The sequence below is a fragment of the Garra rufa genome, chromosome 11 (genome assembly GCF_049309525.1).
Source record: "Garra rufa chromosome 11, GarRuf1.0, whole genome shotgun sequence".
In the NCBI taxonomy this organism is placed as follows: Eukaryota; Metazoa; Chordata; class Actinopteri; order Cypriniformes; family Cyprinidae; genus Garra; species Garra rufa.
In genome coordinates this window covers 21729799-21746097 of record NC_133371.1, presented here as the reverse complement: position 1 = coordinate 21746097, position 16299 = coordinate 21729799, and the positions used below count along the sequence as shown (strand labels likewise).

The 16299-nt window shown below is 35.1% G+C and overlaps 2 protein-coding genes across 3 annotated transcripts; both read left to right on the top strand.

Annotated features, from left to right (window-relative positions):
• Nucleotides 1-618: 618 nt before the first annotated feature.
• slc33a1 (solute carrier family 33 member 1) lies at nucleotides 619-9065 on the top strand. 2 transcript variants are annotated; one of them, XM_073850594.1, is made up of 7 exons: nucleotides 619-731; nucleotides 1404-2187; nucleotides 3250-3452; nucleotides 3563-3747; nucleotides 3911-4028; nucleotides 7334-7549; nucleotides 7644-9065. In XM_073850594.1, the coding sequence occupies exons 2-7, from the start codon at nucleotides 1446-1448 to the stop codon at nucleotides 7809-7811; spliced, it is 1632 nt and encodes a 543-aa protein (XP_073706695.1). In that variant the 5' UTR covers nucleotides 619-731; nucleotides 1404-1445; the 3' UTR covers nucleotides 7812-9065. The 2 variants fall into 2 exon arrangements, with proteins under 2 accessions (XP_073706695.1, XP_073706696.1); XM_073850595.1 differs by lacking the exon at nucleotides 619-731 and adding an exon at nucleotides 744-887.
• Nucleotides 9066-9678: 613 nt separating this feature from the next.
• On the top strand, nucleotides 9679-16025 carry c18h3orf33 (c18h3orf33 homolog (H. sapiens)). Its single transcript, XM_073850937.1, has 5 exons — nucleotides 9679-10658; nucleotides 10846-10905; nucleotides 12500-12653; nucleotides 13578-13738; nucleotides 15625-16025. The coding sequence occupies exons 1-5, from the start codon at nucleotides 10554-10556 to the stop codon at nucleotides 15895-15897; spliced, it is 753 nt and encodes a 250-aa protein (XP_073707038.1). The 5' UTR covers nucleotides 9679-10553; the 3' UTR covers nucleotides 15898-16025.
• Nucleotides 16026-16299: the final 274 nt, after the last annotated feature.

The window sequence follows — 16299 nt, the reverse complement described above, 5'->3', positions numbered from 1 at the left end:
TAATATGAAAAATGTGTAAATAAAGTGAAACCGAGCGGAACTGTATATATATATATATATATATACACACACACACACACACACACACACACAATGTATTTATATATGTGACCCTGGACCACAAAACCAGTCTTAAGTCGCTGGGGTATGTTTGTAGCAATAGCCAAAAATACATTGTATGGGTCAAAATTATTGATTTTTCTTTTATGCCAAAAATCATTAGGAAATTAAGTAAAGATCATGTTCCATGAAGATTTTTTGTAATATTCCTACTATAAATATATCAAAATGTAATTTTTGATTAGTAATATGCATTGTTAAGAACTTAATTTGGAGAACTTTAAAGGTGATTTTCACAGTATTTTGATTCCAGATTTTCAAATAGTTGTATCTCGGCCAAATATTGTCCTATCCTAACAAACCATACATCAGTGGAAAGCTTATTTATTGAGCTTTCATATGATGTATACATCTCAGTTTTGTAAAATTTAACCTTATGACTGGTTTTGTGGTCCAGGGTCACATATACAACAACAGCAAATCTGTCACGTGTTAGTAATATGAAAAATGTTGTGCACATAAAATGAAACCGGGCGGAACTAAAAACAGACGCTGTAAGACACGTCATCTGAAGCATGCGGACACATTTCTCTGGCGCACCGTTCCGGCTTCCTACTCGTTTCAGCAGTCAGGTGTACTAACTGCGCTTCCCAGCGTCTTGTAAACATTAGGTATGTTATATAATTGCGTGAATGTTTTGTGTCAGTAAAGTGCAGCTCATCTGGAACCAGGAAACAGTCTGTTTTTTTCCCGTCATTCATATAACATTTTGTTCATTGATTCATTGATGTCTTGACATGTCATGTGGTATGCCATCATAGTGCAAGGTAACCATGAATCAGTATATTTTCTGCTTGAATACCATCTCATGCTTATGTGAATCTCTCGTTTGTGTTCCCGATAATCAAAATACGTCGCATAGTGTTTCTGAGTTGATGTTATTTGTTTTGTTTACTCAGCTTTATGTGACAAGAATCAAAACAAGCTAGTTTTTCTGTATCATTTATGTGTTTTGCTAAGTGCTTTCATGGCAGAGAACTTCTCTGGAGTGGAATACACTTTTTTTTTTCTAGTCTTTATAGTTTTTGAATAGTTATGAATAGTCTTTCAATCAACCATAACTTTTTAGTATTTTAAACAAAACGTCTATCTATACCTCAAGGCTTGGTATTTCTTATTCTTATTCTTATTTAGTAACTTTATGCACTAAAATAATAACCAAAACAGAAATAAAAAGTGAAGGAATATGTAGGCTACAGATTATTTAAAGAAACTCAAAACTTTCATTATTTTGAATTATTATTATTATTATTTATTTTTTTTAATTATTTTTTTACATACAGGTGTTTTGAGGACATATCTGGATTGATGCCTGGCAGGTTAAGATGGAACTGTCTGAATCTATCACACACAAGAACGGGAGGCAGAGGAAGCCTGTGGTGTCCAACTCAGATATGGGTGCAAGAGAATCCAAGCTAGATGTGGAAGGTGACGAGGAGGCTCTTCTACCAAACTCAAACAAGACTGATGGACAAGCAAAAGCGACTCACGGAATTAAAGGAGAACTGGGCAATGTGGCCCTGTTATTGTTTTTGTATGTACTTCAGGGTATTCCCTTAGGCTTGGCCGGGAGCATCCCTCTCATCATGCAGAGTAAGAACGTTAGCTACAAGGACCAGGCATACTTTAGTTTTGTCTTTTGGCCCTTCAGTCTAAAGCTGTTCTGGGCTCCCCTGGTGGACTCGCTGTACCTGCGGCAGTTTGGCAGGAGGAAGTCGTGGCTGGTGCCCACTCAGTACCTGCTGGGTCTTTTTATGCTTTACCTGTCAGTCACGGTTGACGGAATGCTTCATACAGATGGACAGAAGGGACCGGATGTGATCACTCTGACCGCGGTCTTCTTCATGCTGGCTTTCCTCGCAGCCACCCAAGATATTGCCGTTGATGGCTGGGCTTTGACTATGCTGTCCAGGGAGAATGTGGGATATGCTTCCACCTGTAACTCTGTGGGTCAGACGGCTGGATACTTTCTAGGAAATGTGTTGTTTCTGGCTCTGGAGTCTGCCGATTTCTGCAACAAGTATCTGAGGTTTGAGCCTCAGGAACGGGGCATTGTCACACTCTCAGGTATATTCAACAACTGTTATATTTGTTATATATAATATTTTTTTTATAATATATGTTGTGCTTATGTGTATGTATGTTTTATGTTTAATACATAGACTGCCATTAAAAAAATTGGATCAGTAAGATTTTTAATGTTTTCTAAAGTAGTTTTTATGCTCATCAAGGCATTAATTTGATCAAAAATACAGAAAAAAAACAGTTATATTAAAACAGTAATATTATTGCAATTTAAAATACTGTAAAACACTGGTTTTCTATTTTAATGTACTCTAAAATATTCTTTATTCTTGCGACACTAAGGTCCTCAGTGTCACATGATCCTTCAAACCTTCAGAAATCATTCTAATATGCTTATTTATTACTGTTGCTTCATATATATATATTTGGAACCTGTGATAGTTTTTTTTCAGGATTTATAGAAAAAATAAATAAAATAAAATAAAAGGACAGTGTTTATTTAAAACGGCAATCTTATACTACCATTCAAAGGTTTGGGGTCAGTAAATTGATTTCTTTATTTCTTTTTCTTTTCTTTTTTTTAAAGAAGTTAATACTTTTATTCAGCAAAGGTGTTAAATTGATAAAAAGTGATAGTAAAGACTTATATTGTTAGAAAAGATTTCTATTTTGAAAACCTTTTATTCATCAAAGAATCTTGAAAAGTGTATCACAGGTTCTAAAAACCATATTAACCAGTACAACTGTTTCCAGCAGTTATAAGTAATCAGCATATTAATAATAAATCAGAGTGATTTTTGAAGGATCTTGTGACACTGAAGACTGGTAACCAGTATTTTAAATTGCAATAATATTTTACAGTATTAGTTTTTTTTTTTTTTTTTTTTTGTATTTTTAATCAAATAAATGCAACCATGATGAGCATAATAGACTATGAATAAACATTATTAATAATACTGATCCTAAGCATTTGAATAAACTATATACATTTTGGATACCTTACCTCTTTTCAGTATTAAATGGGCCTGAATAAATGAAATCATGTGACTAGAGATAAAGATGCAGGTTTACTGATGCTTTGCAATTTGTTCTGCTCTCTTTCAGATTTCTTGTTTTTCTGGGGGATTGTGTTCATGGTATCTACCACTCTGGTTGCTATCTTGAAAAAGGAAAACGGCAAACACCATCATACTAAGAAGAAGCCTAAGGAGGAGACACAGAGTGTTATGGAGACCTACAAACTTTTGTTCTCCATAATTAAAATGCCCACTGTCTTTACCTTCTGTGCCCTTCTGCTGACTGCTAAGGTAATGTCACTTAACTAAGCCTTACCTAAGTTTTACTCTAGTTTTGATTCTTGTAACTTTTTGTTATATGCAAATCAGTCTAATTTATCCCTCTTCCTCTCTACTTTCAGATGGGTTTCTCTGCAGCTGATGCCGTGACGGGTCTGAAGCTAGTGGAAGCCGGAGTTCCCAAAGAGCAGCTGGCTCTATTGGCGGTTCCCATGGTGCCTCTGCAGATCATGCTGCCTCTAGTTATTAGTAAATACACAGCTGGGCCACGTCCACTTGACATTTTCTACAAAGCTTTCCCATTCAGGTATAAACAACATCAACACACACATGCCCTAATTCTTGACTGATTCTTGACCTGATTCTTGGCTGTGAAGTATGCAAGATTTGATACAGCCACATGTGTAATAATTAGAGGGAATACATGCATTGGCTTGAGCCTGTGGCTTGTGTTTCTGTGTTTCTCAAAGACTGCTGATTGGTCTGGAGTATGCCCTGCTGGTCTGGTGGACCCCAAGTGTTCGGCAGGAGGAAGGCTTTCCAGTGTATTACTATGGTGTTGTGCTGCTGAGCTATGCAGTACATCAGGTTAGTTTATGTTAACTTTGTCAGCAGTTTGATCAGTGGCTATTTTTATGTAAGTAAGAATATGTTTGTGTTTTCTATACATTTGGTTATATTAATAATTCTAAGTGCAGGTATTAAAAGTCATTTGTTTCTTATTTGTTTTTATAATTCACTTCTTATATTTGTAACTATTATTATTTTTAATTATATTACTTGTTTTAATAATTTGTATAAATATTATATTGCTAAGGCCTGTAACATCTTGTGATCCATGACAATGAGTAACAACTTCTTAAAATAACAAAAAATAACTATTTTAATTGACTGGATATTTGGACTTTTTAATTATTAAAAAAAAATGTTACTCATTGTCATGGATCACAAGACGTACAAAGTAATTTTTATACAAATTATTAATTAATCAATATAATAAAAAATATAGAATTAAAGATACAAGTAGCAAATTAAAATGAAAAAAAAAAAAACAGAAGAAATTACTTTGTACACCAAATGTACCTATATTTATGAATTTCTTTGATTTTATATTGATCAGTCAATAAATCTGATTCATTTATTTGTATGTATACATACATACAGCATGCTATATTACATTATAAATATAGCATTTTAAATATATAAATATATTTTAAAAATCTCAAATTGAGATTACAGTTACTTTTTACTGATTTCTTATATATGTTCAGAAAGTATTCCAATTTTTGGAATCGCACACACAGATCAGCCATAATTACAGTTGTGTTCAAAATAATAGCAGTTAGTCTAAAAAAAAAAGTGAGTAAAGCTCAAAATAGTTATAATAACTTTTATTTCAATACACACAAATGCATTGGGAACACTGCAAATGTGTCATTACTTTACTGAAAGTGAATAAAAATAAATATTAGGCTGTTCAAAAAAAATAGCAGTGTCTGCATTTTTCTTTACAAAGTCAAACATTAACTGTATAAACTGAACAAATCTTGTAGATTTAGCTTTCTTGTGAATCACTGAACTTATATTTAGTTGAATAACCAGAACTGCTACACATCTATGTTGCACGGAGTCAATTAACTTCTGGCATCTGTGAGCAGGTATTCCAGCCCAGAACGATTGTACTACACACCACAATTCCCCTGCATTTCTTAGTTTTGCTTCAGAAACAGCATTTTCAATGTCACCCCACAAGTTTTCTATGGTATTAAGGTCCGGGGACTGGCCTAGCCACTCCTTAACGTTAATCTTGTTGGTCTGGAACCAAGATGCTGCTCATTACTGTTGTCGTCTTGTTGAAACATTTCCTCTTCAGCATAAGGCAACATGACCTTTTTGAGTATTTTGATGTACTCAAACTGATTCACAATCCCTGAAATGTGATAAATAGGCCCAGCACTATAGTATGAGAATTCATGATGCTTGCACCATATGCTTCACTGCAGAGGCTTCTTCCCGATAGTTTGGCTTCACATAGGCGTCTTCTAATTGTTACAGTACTCACAGGTAAATTGAAACTTTCTATGATCACCCTGAAGCTGATCATTGGCTGAGTCTTTGCCATTTTGGCTCCGTTAGAATGGTAGCTTTTAGTTTTCCTCCACACTTTTCTGGTTTTGGTTGCCATTTTAAAGCATTTGATATAGTTTTAGATGAGCAGCCTATAATTTTCTGCACTTCTTAATATGTTTTGTCCTCTCTTATCAACTTTTTAATCAAAGTACGCTGTTCTTCTGAACAATGTCTTTAATCAAAGTACGCTGTTCTTCTGAACAATGTCTGTTACGACCATTTTACAGAGATTTTCAGAGAGAAATGCACAGTACAACATTTCCTTCATCCTTAAATAAGGGCAACTTTTTTGACACCAGGTTTTTCACAGAATTATTTACCTTTCTAACTGATTTCTACACTGCTATTATTTTGAACATGCCCTTTTCAATTACACAGAATCAGCAGCATTCTTATCATGCCTGTTGGATCTGTTAGTTTTCTGTTACTCTAGTACACCTACTAGTAAAGTTTTTACCATGTAGAAAAATATATATGCACAGTGGTGTGTAAAAGTGTTTTACTTGGATTTGTTTTTATTCTAAGAGTCCCCCCCCCCCCCCAATTTAATCTGATTATATTTCCTACAGTGTAATTGAACAGATTACCAGTAGTAACTGCAATTTTCATAATTTGTCTGTGTGATATACACTGCTGTTCAAAAGTTTGGGATCAGAAAGATTTTTAATGGTTTTTAATGGAATTTCTTAAGCTCACCATGGCTATATTTTTATTTTGTCAGAAAAAAAAAAAGTAATATTGTGAAATATTATTATAATTTTTAATATTGGTTTCCTATTTTAATATACTTTAAAATTAAATGTATTTCTGTCATGAAATGCTGAATTTTCATCATTGAATTGAAACTGTTGTGCTGCTTAATATTCTTTTGAATCTGATACTTTTTACTTGAAATAAAAAGTGAAAAAACAGCGTTTATTCAAAATATAAATATTTTGTAACAAAGTCTTTATCACTTTATATCTATTAAACAGCCTTGCTGAATAAAAATATTAATTTCTTAAAAAAAAGAAAGACAAAAATGATTGAACCCAAACCTTTGAATAGTAGTGCATATTGCATTGGTTCTCAATCCTTGTCCAAGGGGACCCCTGCTTTGCACATTTTGCATGTCTCCCTTTTTTAACAACCCTGATTGAAATCATCAGCTCGTTAGTTCAGTTTACGTATCTCTCTCCTAACGAGCTGATGATCTCAACAGGTGTGATAAATAAGGGAGACATGCAAAATGTGCAGAGCAGGGGTCCCCCAGGACCAGGATTGAGAACCACTGGTCTATGGGACACTGCTAGTGTCACAGTTTATGGTAGTGGTTCTCAATCCTGGTCCTGGGGGACCCCTGCTCTGCACATTTTGCGTGTCTCCCTTATTTAACACAACTGATTGAGATCATCAGCTCGTTAGTTCAGTTCATTGATCTCTCTCTTAATGAGGTGATAATCTCAATCAGGTGTGTTAAATAAGGGATACATGCAAAATGTGCAGAGCAGGGGTCCCCTAGGACCAGGATTGAGAACCACTATGCAACACTACATTTAATTTTTGAATAATCACTGTTCTTTTAAACGTTTTATTTATCAAAGAATCCTGAAAAAAAGTAGCACAGGTACCAACATTTTTTTTTTTCCAACACTGATAATAAATCAGCATATTAGAATAAATTCTGAAGGATCGTTTGACCAAAAACTAGAGTAATGTTACTGAAAATTTAGCTAATTTGGTTTTTGTACTTCTTTTTATTGTGAAATGTCTTTCTCCACTAGGTGGCACTGTACAGCATGTATGTTGCCTGCATGGCCTTTCATGCGAAGGTCAGTGACCCTATGATAGGAGGCACTTACATGACCCTTCTGAACACTGTAACAAATCTAGGAGGTAACTGGCCCTCTACTCTAGCTCTATGGCTGGTAGACCCTCTCACTTTTAAAGAGTGCCAGGGAGCCCCTGGGCAGACATGCGGCTCGGTTGAAGACGCAGGGGTACGTGTTTAACTGATTGATATTTTTAGGCATTTGCTTATTCTGCATGCTTAACTACATCTATAATTTTAACCTGTTCTTATGTTGTCTTCAGCTCTGTGTCAGAGAGGGCGGTACATGTGTGACAACGTTGGACGGTTACTACGTTGAGTCTGTGGTGTGTGTTGTAATCGGTCTCTGCTGGTGGATCTTCTTCGGGAAAAAAATCAAGCGGTTACAACAAGAAAGTCCCTCTGCGTGGCATTGCAGGGTTGCCAAATAACCTCTACTGGACTTAAAGTTACTCCATGCCTTGCCCTCTCTTTCCTTCTCTGAGAGGCTACATACTTTTGTCATGCTACAGCAGGCCTGTAGACAGGCTTTAAACCCTGAGGACTGAAATAGTAGATTATACTGTATTAAATTCTTAGCATATCTGTTCCATTATCTCCAAGAATCAGAGCTTTAAGGCCAAATTTAAATCTGTACATCTAGAGATGGCACTAGCTTAAATGAAGCACATGATGCACAGTAATGGCATGACATTCACTGCTCTGCTGTCTATTTAATCAAGCGTCTTTGAAATACTTGAGTTCCTGTGCCTTGTGGTTTTCCATTTCTAATATCATACAAATTTCTCCCAACAAAACTGTACATGATCATAGATGACATACAGCTGAGGTCAAAAGTATACATACACCTTGCAGAATCTGCAAAATGTTAATTATTTAGTAAAATACGCTCGATTCTAAATTCGATGTTGTTACCTGAATGATCCACAACTGTTTTTTTTTTTTTTTTTTTTTTTTGTGATAGTTGTTCATGAGTTCCTTGTTTGACCGGAACAGTTAAACTGAACGCTGTTCTTCAGAAAAATCCTTCAGATCCCACAAATTTTGGTTTTTCAGCATTTTTGTGTATTTTTCAGCAATGACTGTATGATTTTGAGATCTATCTGTTCACACTGAGGACAACTGAGGAACTCATATGCAACTATTACAGAAGGTTCAAATGCTCACTGATGCTTTGGAAGGAAAAAAAAAACATGCATTAACAGCCAGGGGTGTAAACTTTTGAACAGATGAAAATGTGTACATTTTTTCTTATTTTGCCTGAATATTGTATTTTTTTTATTATTTAGTACTGCCCTTCAGAAGCTAAAGAAGATACTTACATGTTTCACAAAAGAAAAAATAAGTTGAATTTAACCTGATTTTCAAATTCTAAAAGTTTTCACCCCCTCGGCTCTTAATGCATAAAGCATAATTTTTCTTTCTGGAGCATCGATGAGCGTTTGAACCTTCTGTGGATCTCAAAACCATACAGTCATTGTTGGAAAAGGTTTGAATACACAAAAATGCTGAAATACCAAAGAATTTGTGGGACCTGAAGAATTTTTCTGAAGAACAGCAGACAGTTTAACTGTTCAGGACAAACAAGGGACTCATGAACAACAATCACTAAACAAACAACAACAAAAAAAAAAAAAAAACAGAGCTGTGGATCATTCAGGACAAACAAGGGACTAGTGAACAATTTTCACTTTTGACATCAACTGTATGCATGACGAAGTAGTTGCTGCAAAATTCACGTTTCAGCTTTTATGCTTTTTCTCCAGAAAGACTTGATTCTAATTGAACTTTTCAGGTGGAATGTAAATATTAATACGTTATAGGTCCAGATTGCCTCATCAATCACATAATTGTGAATGAAACTGGTTGTAATACTATTGAAATTGGTTAGAGTTGGAAATTGTTTTGTTGTTTTCTATTATGTTCGGTGTTAGTTTTTATTTTATTTTATGATATGTGTTTAAATCACTGTTACCATAAATGACCTAGCTATCAATATAAAAGCAAGTGAAGTTAATTATAACTTCTGCAAGGCCAGAAAAGATATCAACGGCAGACTATAATTTCGACGGCAGACTAAATTTACTTTTTTTTTTTTATATATATTTTTGTCTTTTTCTTTGTGTTTATGGCCAGTGATTTGAATGAAGTTTTAATGTGTGACTGAACTTACTATTCATGAAACCAGCTTTGTCTTTTAAGATGACAATTTTGTTATCGCAACCAAAACACATCAACAAATAGTTTAAATTTTTTTTTTTTAGACTTTTCAGCAGTGGAGAGACTGGGATTTTGATTGACTGGGATATTTATGCAATCACCAGCACTTTTACTCAAAGTAATTTTTTAGTGATGACGAGGGAAACTTTAAAGAGCTTGTTCACCCAAAACTGGCAGTTCTGTCATTATTCATCTTCATTCTTTAAAACTGTATGACTTTCTTTAATGAACACAAAAGTAAAGACATTAGGCACAATTTAAATAATGTTGGTAACCAAACTGTTTTTTTCTTTTTCTCCATACTATGGAAGTCAATGGCAACTGTTTCCTATCATTCTTCATAATATCTTCCTTTGTGTTCAAGAGAAGAAAGAAACTCATACAGGTTGAGTTTTTGGGTGAACTGTCACTTTAAGGACTGACAGCCGTCTCCACTCACTTTTACTTTTACATCATCTGTTTCAATAAAAGTGAACGATAATTGAGGCTGTAACTCTGGAGGGTTTTCTCCATGGAGGGTAAAAACCAAATGAGTTTGAAAGAACATTGACTGAATGGCAGAATTGTCTTTTTTGTAAGCTATCCCTATAAAATACCATACTGTATTGCTAAATATTTGACCTGCTGTAAAAATTTCCTCACGCAAATTTCTTTATATTCTTTATATCACCTTACTTTGTTTTATGTCATAGTGGGGAGAGAGGTTGGAGGAGAGTGCAGCTTCGGTGACTTTGGATCTTTGTAAATACTTCTAAGCTGTTCCAAGGAACGTTTTTATCAACATTCCCAAACTCATGTAAAAAAAATGCATATGTTATATACGAATAAATGAAATCGGATCCATTTAAAACGTGTGATGTAAAACTGAAAACGCATTTTACTATTTTGGCCTAAGTCGCTACCCTTGAACAGTGGGCGTGGCTTCATTTTGTAGTTTTTCCTCTGTAAACAACATGCCGCCAGGTTCAGATCCTTCTGTGAACGAGGAGGATAAGCCCTCCAAAAACGTAATTGCACGTATATCACAGTTTGCTGACGATAACTTAACGTTTGTCCGGGTAAGTAAGAGATTTGAACAATACGTGTCAATTGATTTAATTTTAGTGGTGTAGAAATATGACTGCCCATGTATTGAAATATTGAGTTTATGAACTACAAACTGCTTATGCTAGCTGCATGCAAGACGCAATGAATGCTTTATTGTGTTATCTTATGATTTTCATATTTTAATGTGCTCCCCAACAGAACCTAAGCACGTGTCTTGGTCTTGCGGGTCTTCTCATCATAGCAAGGAGCATCAGACTGGTAAATGCACCTCACACACTCGATGACAGACTCACACCATTGGCCAAAGTTGACAGAACGTTTTCTGCAGCTCTCACAGACTTGAGTTATATATGTGACCCTGGACAACAAAACCAGTCATAAGGGTCAAATTTGTGAAATTGAGATCATCTGGTATAATAAAACAGAATAACTAAACTTTCAGTTGATGTATGGTTTGTTAGAATAGGACAATTTTTGACAAATGTTTGAAAATCTGGAATCTGAGGGTGCAAAAAAATCAAAATATTGAGAAAATCGCCTTTAAAGTTGTCCAAATGAAGTTCATAGCAATGCATAATACTAATCAAAAATTAAGTTTAAATTTATGTATGGTAGGAAATTTACTAAATATCTTCATAGAACATGATCTTTACTTAATATCCTAATGATTACTGGCATAAAGAAAAATTGATCATTTTGACCCATACAGTGTATCTATTGCTACAAATATGCCTGTGCTACTTAAGACTGGTTTTGTGGTCAAGGGTCACATATCTCATTGTAGCTGATTTATTGGTATCTTTTAGGTAATAGTGAGAAAAATCATCCAACGTATTTGTTTTACCTTGTTTTATAAAGGGCGTTTTGACTTTCTTTGCATGTTCGCTTTATAAATATTGGGTCGGTACTTCTGTCTACATTACGCGTGACCTTTCCAACGTGATTACGTAATGCATGAAGTTGCGGAAGTGCATCGCAGAGCAAGTGCAAGACGAGCATTTGTGGTTAAAAAGTATATAAATTTCAATTTGTTTTAGAAAATGACATATTGTTTTGCTATGATGGACTTAAATGGGAGCTAACAGGTTAAACGTCCAAATTGCAGTTTCAATGCAGCTTCAAAGGACTCTACACAATCCCAGCCAAGGAATAACGGTCTTATCTAGTGAAACGATCGGTCATTTTCAAAAAAAAAAAAAAAAAAAAGATAAAAACTGATAAACTTTATAACCACAAATGCATAACTTGCACTAGCTCTGCGATGCGTGTCCATGACTTTCTCTCTAACTTAAAAATCATCGTTCTTTTACCTTGTTTTCTGAAGGGTATTTGACTTTCGTTGCACATGTGCTTTATAAACACTGGGTCGGTACTTCTGGCTAAGTCATAGACGCATATCAAAGAGCTACTTCAAGATGAGCGTTTGTGGTTAAAAAGTATAGAAAATTGTATTATTATTATTATTTCAAATAACCGATTGTTTCACTAAGACTCTTATTCCTTGGCTGGGATCATGTAGAGCCTCTAGAAGCTGCATTGAAACTGCAATTTGGACCTTCAACCTGTTAGCCCCTATTGAAGTCCACTATATGGAGAAAGATCCGAAAATGTTTTTCTCAAAAACCTTAATTTCTTTTCGACTGAAGAAAAAAACAAGACATGAATATCTCTTATGACATAAGGGGTGAGTAAATTAGCAAAGTAAATCCTTTAATGGGAAAACATGCTTTCTTCCAGCATGATGGTGTAGTTCTGGCATTTACCACCAGGGGCTCCTGATGTCCTGGAACTATATTAATGTTTTTTTTTTTTTTTTTTTCTCTTGGTCAGATTTTTCTTCTCTGTTTTGCAGATTACAAAATTTGGCTCCGCAGCTGATATTCCAGCACGATTCATTGAGAGAAACGTCAGCATCAGAGGAAGGCTAGGAAACATCACAGAGAAAGGGCTTGAAGTGGAACACCTTCCAATTTATGTCCCTCTGCTCAGTCGCCTACTTACTAAACGTAAGGAAGCACGCAACCCACCTTTTGTAGTTCTTCAGGAGGACCCCCTCACACACACTTTAATTAAATGTCCTTTCAGTAGGCCTGCACATTTATTTCACAGCTGTCACAGGGACCACTGTGCTCATCTGAACAGCTGGTCTCAATTATGACTCAATCTTTCAAAGCCCTTTTCTCTTAGAAACAATTTTATTGGTTTTTATAATTGTGTATCTCCTGCTGTGCCAGTAAGTGTAGAGAAGGTTTTTTTCCTGCTGAAAAAATTGACTTTGGCTTTGAACTTATTTCAGGCCCATTCACTCAAGTCACTGAAGCATGATTTTCTCTGTCCCGTCATCCTGTTGTTACACTCCGAACCCTGCGTGAGACGTCATATTGTTTCAGAACTTAATCAAATTGCCATTGAACTGTTAACATTTGCACATCTACAAGATTGTGTTTCAGTATTTTCAAATTAATCTCTGTAAACTAGTTAATGGAAAGAGGCCATCAAAAGTAATTGTATTATGGACCAGTCATGCCTTCAAAATGAGTTTAGATGTGATCTAAATGTGCTTTACCAGTCACATATCAACTCCCTGAAGTTTAGATAAGGGGGTTATATCTGTCAATGTCACTGTGATTCACAGATGGCCTTGTTAAGCTTGATCTCTTGGTGCTTTTACCATATGGACATATCTAGCTTTCTCCAGTATACCATAGAGACTCATCAAGATAGCATGACCTTATTGGTCTTGTTCGCATAATGGCCCTCCCAGACCACAGAAAATCATCCTTTCTCTAAATCCTTTAGAAGTCTTGCCATTTTATACTGGCTCCATAAACTATTTTCTTGTTGTAAAAGCACTTTGAAATAGAGTCTTGTTGATGTAGCGTTTTAAAGGGTCATTGGCTTGAGATGACAACTCACACTGGCTTCAGCAGGTCAGCCCGTGACCTTTCTGGATGTGCGTCTGGCTGGAGTGGAGCTGACCTCAGAAGGGCAAGACTGGATTGGTCAACAGCTGAAACCAGCTGAGACGGTGTGGCTCCGATTAATCGCTCGACAGAATGAGACCCTCCACTGCCTAGTGTCAGTTAACAGGGTAGGTGTGATTTACCAGATTTGTACAGGGTCAGATGCCACCATGAAAGCTGTTAGCTTGACAAATGAGGTGCTTTAATAGGGGGGAAAAAAACAGTTGCTTTCAGCCTTTTTGGCTGCATGACCCAATTTTTCACAATGGTATTCAAAGAAAGATCTCATTTCTTTTCCAATTGTTTGTGATTTACTGGAGACGTTTTGGTCCCACTTTATATTAGGTGGCCTTAACTATTATGTACTTACATCAAGAAAATAAGCACAATGTACTTAATGTGGTCATATTGCATTGCAAATCACTTTTGCTTCTATTAAGGTGGGATATGGGTAAGGTTAGGGCCAGGTTTGGTGGTATGGGTAGGTTTAAGGGTGGGTTAGGGTGTAAGGGATGGGTCAACAATGGTAATTACAGAAATTAATTACAAATGTAATTACATATAGGTTTTTAAAAATATATATAAGTACAATGTAAAAACATGTATGTACGCAATAAGTACATTGTACCAAATGATTAATTTAAATGTAAGTACATAGTAGTAAAGGCCACCTAATGTAAAGTGGGACCCTCTTCAAAGATTAAAAAAAGCTGGGATCCAGTTGAAACAACGAGTTTAAATTAATGGGTCGACTGATTATCGGTGCCAATATTAAGCATTTTTATAATTATCGGTATTGGTCATTTTCAAAACCAATTTGCCAATAAAATAATTTATTTATTTTTTGTCAGAGTTTTTGTTATTCTTAATTTTGACATTACTTTTCATTTTTACACCAGACATATATATCAGTTCAAAATATCGGTTATTGGTCTTTGATCTGTAATAATCGGTACTGGCAACTGGAACACAGTAATGGAAAACTGTAAATATGGGGGGATTTCAAATGTGTTGTTTCTAAGCCTGGAAAAGTCTTAAAATGTTAATTACAGTGAAAATTTCTACTTTTGATCTACAAAAAATGGCAAGAAATTTGTCTTTATTTCTATATGCATTTTTTTATAAAATGATTTTTAAAAACAGTTTGCAACTGGAAAAAATGAATGTAAATTCACTGATAAATAATTTAATTATTATTGTATTAATTATGCAGTTGAAGTCAAATGTTTACATAAATCTTGCGGAATCTGCAAAATGTTAGTTATGATTTAGTACTGACATGAATAAGATATTTAAAATTAAATACATTTACATATAGTCCACAAGAGAAAATGATAATTGAATTTATAAAAATGATCCTGTTCAAAAGTTACATACACTTGATTATTACAGTATTATTGAACTATGACAGAAGGTTTAAACGCTCAGTGATGCTTCAGATGGAAAAGTGATGCATATCTTATTCAGGTCAGTACTAATTGAAAATAACACACATTTTGTATGATCCCTCTTATTTTAGTAAAATAATGAACCTTTAGCAGATTCTGCAAGGTGTATGTAAACTTTTGACTTCAACTGTATATTGGCAGCTAATTATATAAATATAAATAGCAAAAGATGCTATTTACACTCAGTAAAAATAGCTGTATTTTCTTAGAGATGTGCTATTTACACTAAGTGCAAATAGTGATATATTTTATTTACACTGTAAAAAAATAGCAGCATTTTATGCTATATATATTACTACTTGCAAATAGTGGCAAATATCTGCACCTAACGTACTGAGTGTAAATGATATTTTTATTGAAAAAATGAAAAATAGGGGAAGAAAGGGGGAAGAACGAGTTCGAACTCGGGTCGATTGCGTCAAAAAGACTGCGTTACGCTCTATTAAATATTTGATATAAATTATTAAATATAATAAGTTTTACTATTTTTTTATGTTATTAGTCACACTGCATACAACAAAAGTAAAACCATTAAACCCACTTTATCGCGTTGACTGTCTTTCCAGGGCTCATTTTTTAACACCTGTGTGAATGAGGAACTTTTGAGGCATGGATTGGCTAGAACTTCTCCTTTTGTGGGTCTGGACCCTCACTCTCGGATCTACTGGCGTCTCTACAAGCGCTTTCTGAAGGCTGAGAGCAGAGCAGAGAAGAAAGGGAAAGGCCTGTGGAAAGAAAACAGTCGCTGGGAGAGAGCTGCTAATGTCTTGAGGAACAATATGCCGGTCAGCTCAATTAAGAAACTCTTCAAATGGACATCAGGGCCTAAAGAGAAGTGAAACATTTCTTTTTTGGTTATTCGTGGTATTTTGTATTCATTCTAAAAAGTGTATTTATTCTAATTCTATATCCTGAACTTAATGGATAATGTAAGCAGCAATTAAACTTGAAAGTTTTTACATTTTCATGCGTTTTTCTGCTTATGTTTACTTTAACCTGTAAAGAATGTGCCTCTTTGCAGAACGCATGGCGTTATTTACCGAACACGAAGATAGACATTCTTAACACGTTGAGGTGTTGTATAATCCATCAAATTATTCATGCTGTCCTACACCTGTAGCGCTGGACACCATCGTCATATTCCTGACAGCCGGAAAGCCTTTGTACTCTTCTTTCCTCCCATAAATCCATATCCCACAGACCTCTAGGTTTTCTCTTTCCCTTGGGAGGCGGGGGAGTGC

Excerpts from the sequence above, each read along its gene's own strand:
- c18h3orf33 (XM_073850937.1), top strand. The coding sequence starts at position 10,554 with ATGCCGCCAGGTTCAGATCCTTCTGTGAACGAGGAGGATAAGCCCTCC. Across the intron at positions 10,659-10,845 it reads ATAACTTAACGTTTGTCCGG|AACCTAAGCACGTGTCTTGG; the intron begins GTAAGTAAGAGA and ends GCTCCCCAACAG. Across the intron at positions 12,654-13,577 it reads CAGTCGCCTACTTACTAAAC|GTCAGCCCGTGACCTTTCTG; the intron begins GTAAGGAAGCAC and ends TGGCTTCAGCAG.
- slc33a1 (XM_073850594.1), top strand. The coding sequence starts at position 1,446 with ATGGAACTGTCTGAATCTATCACACACAAGAACGGGAGGCAGAGGAAG. Across the intron at positions 2,188-3,249 it reads GGGCATTGTCACACTCTCAG|ATTTCTTGTTTTTCTGGGGG; the intron begins GTATATTCAACA and ends GCTCTCTTTCAG. Across the intron at positions 7,550-7,643 it reads GCTCGGTTGAAGACGCAGGG|CTCTGTGTCAGAGAGGGCGG; the intron begins GTACGTGTTTAA and ends TGTTGTCTTCAG.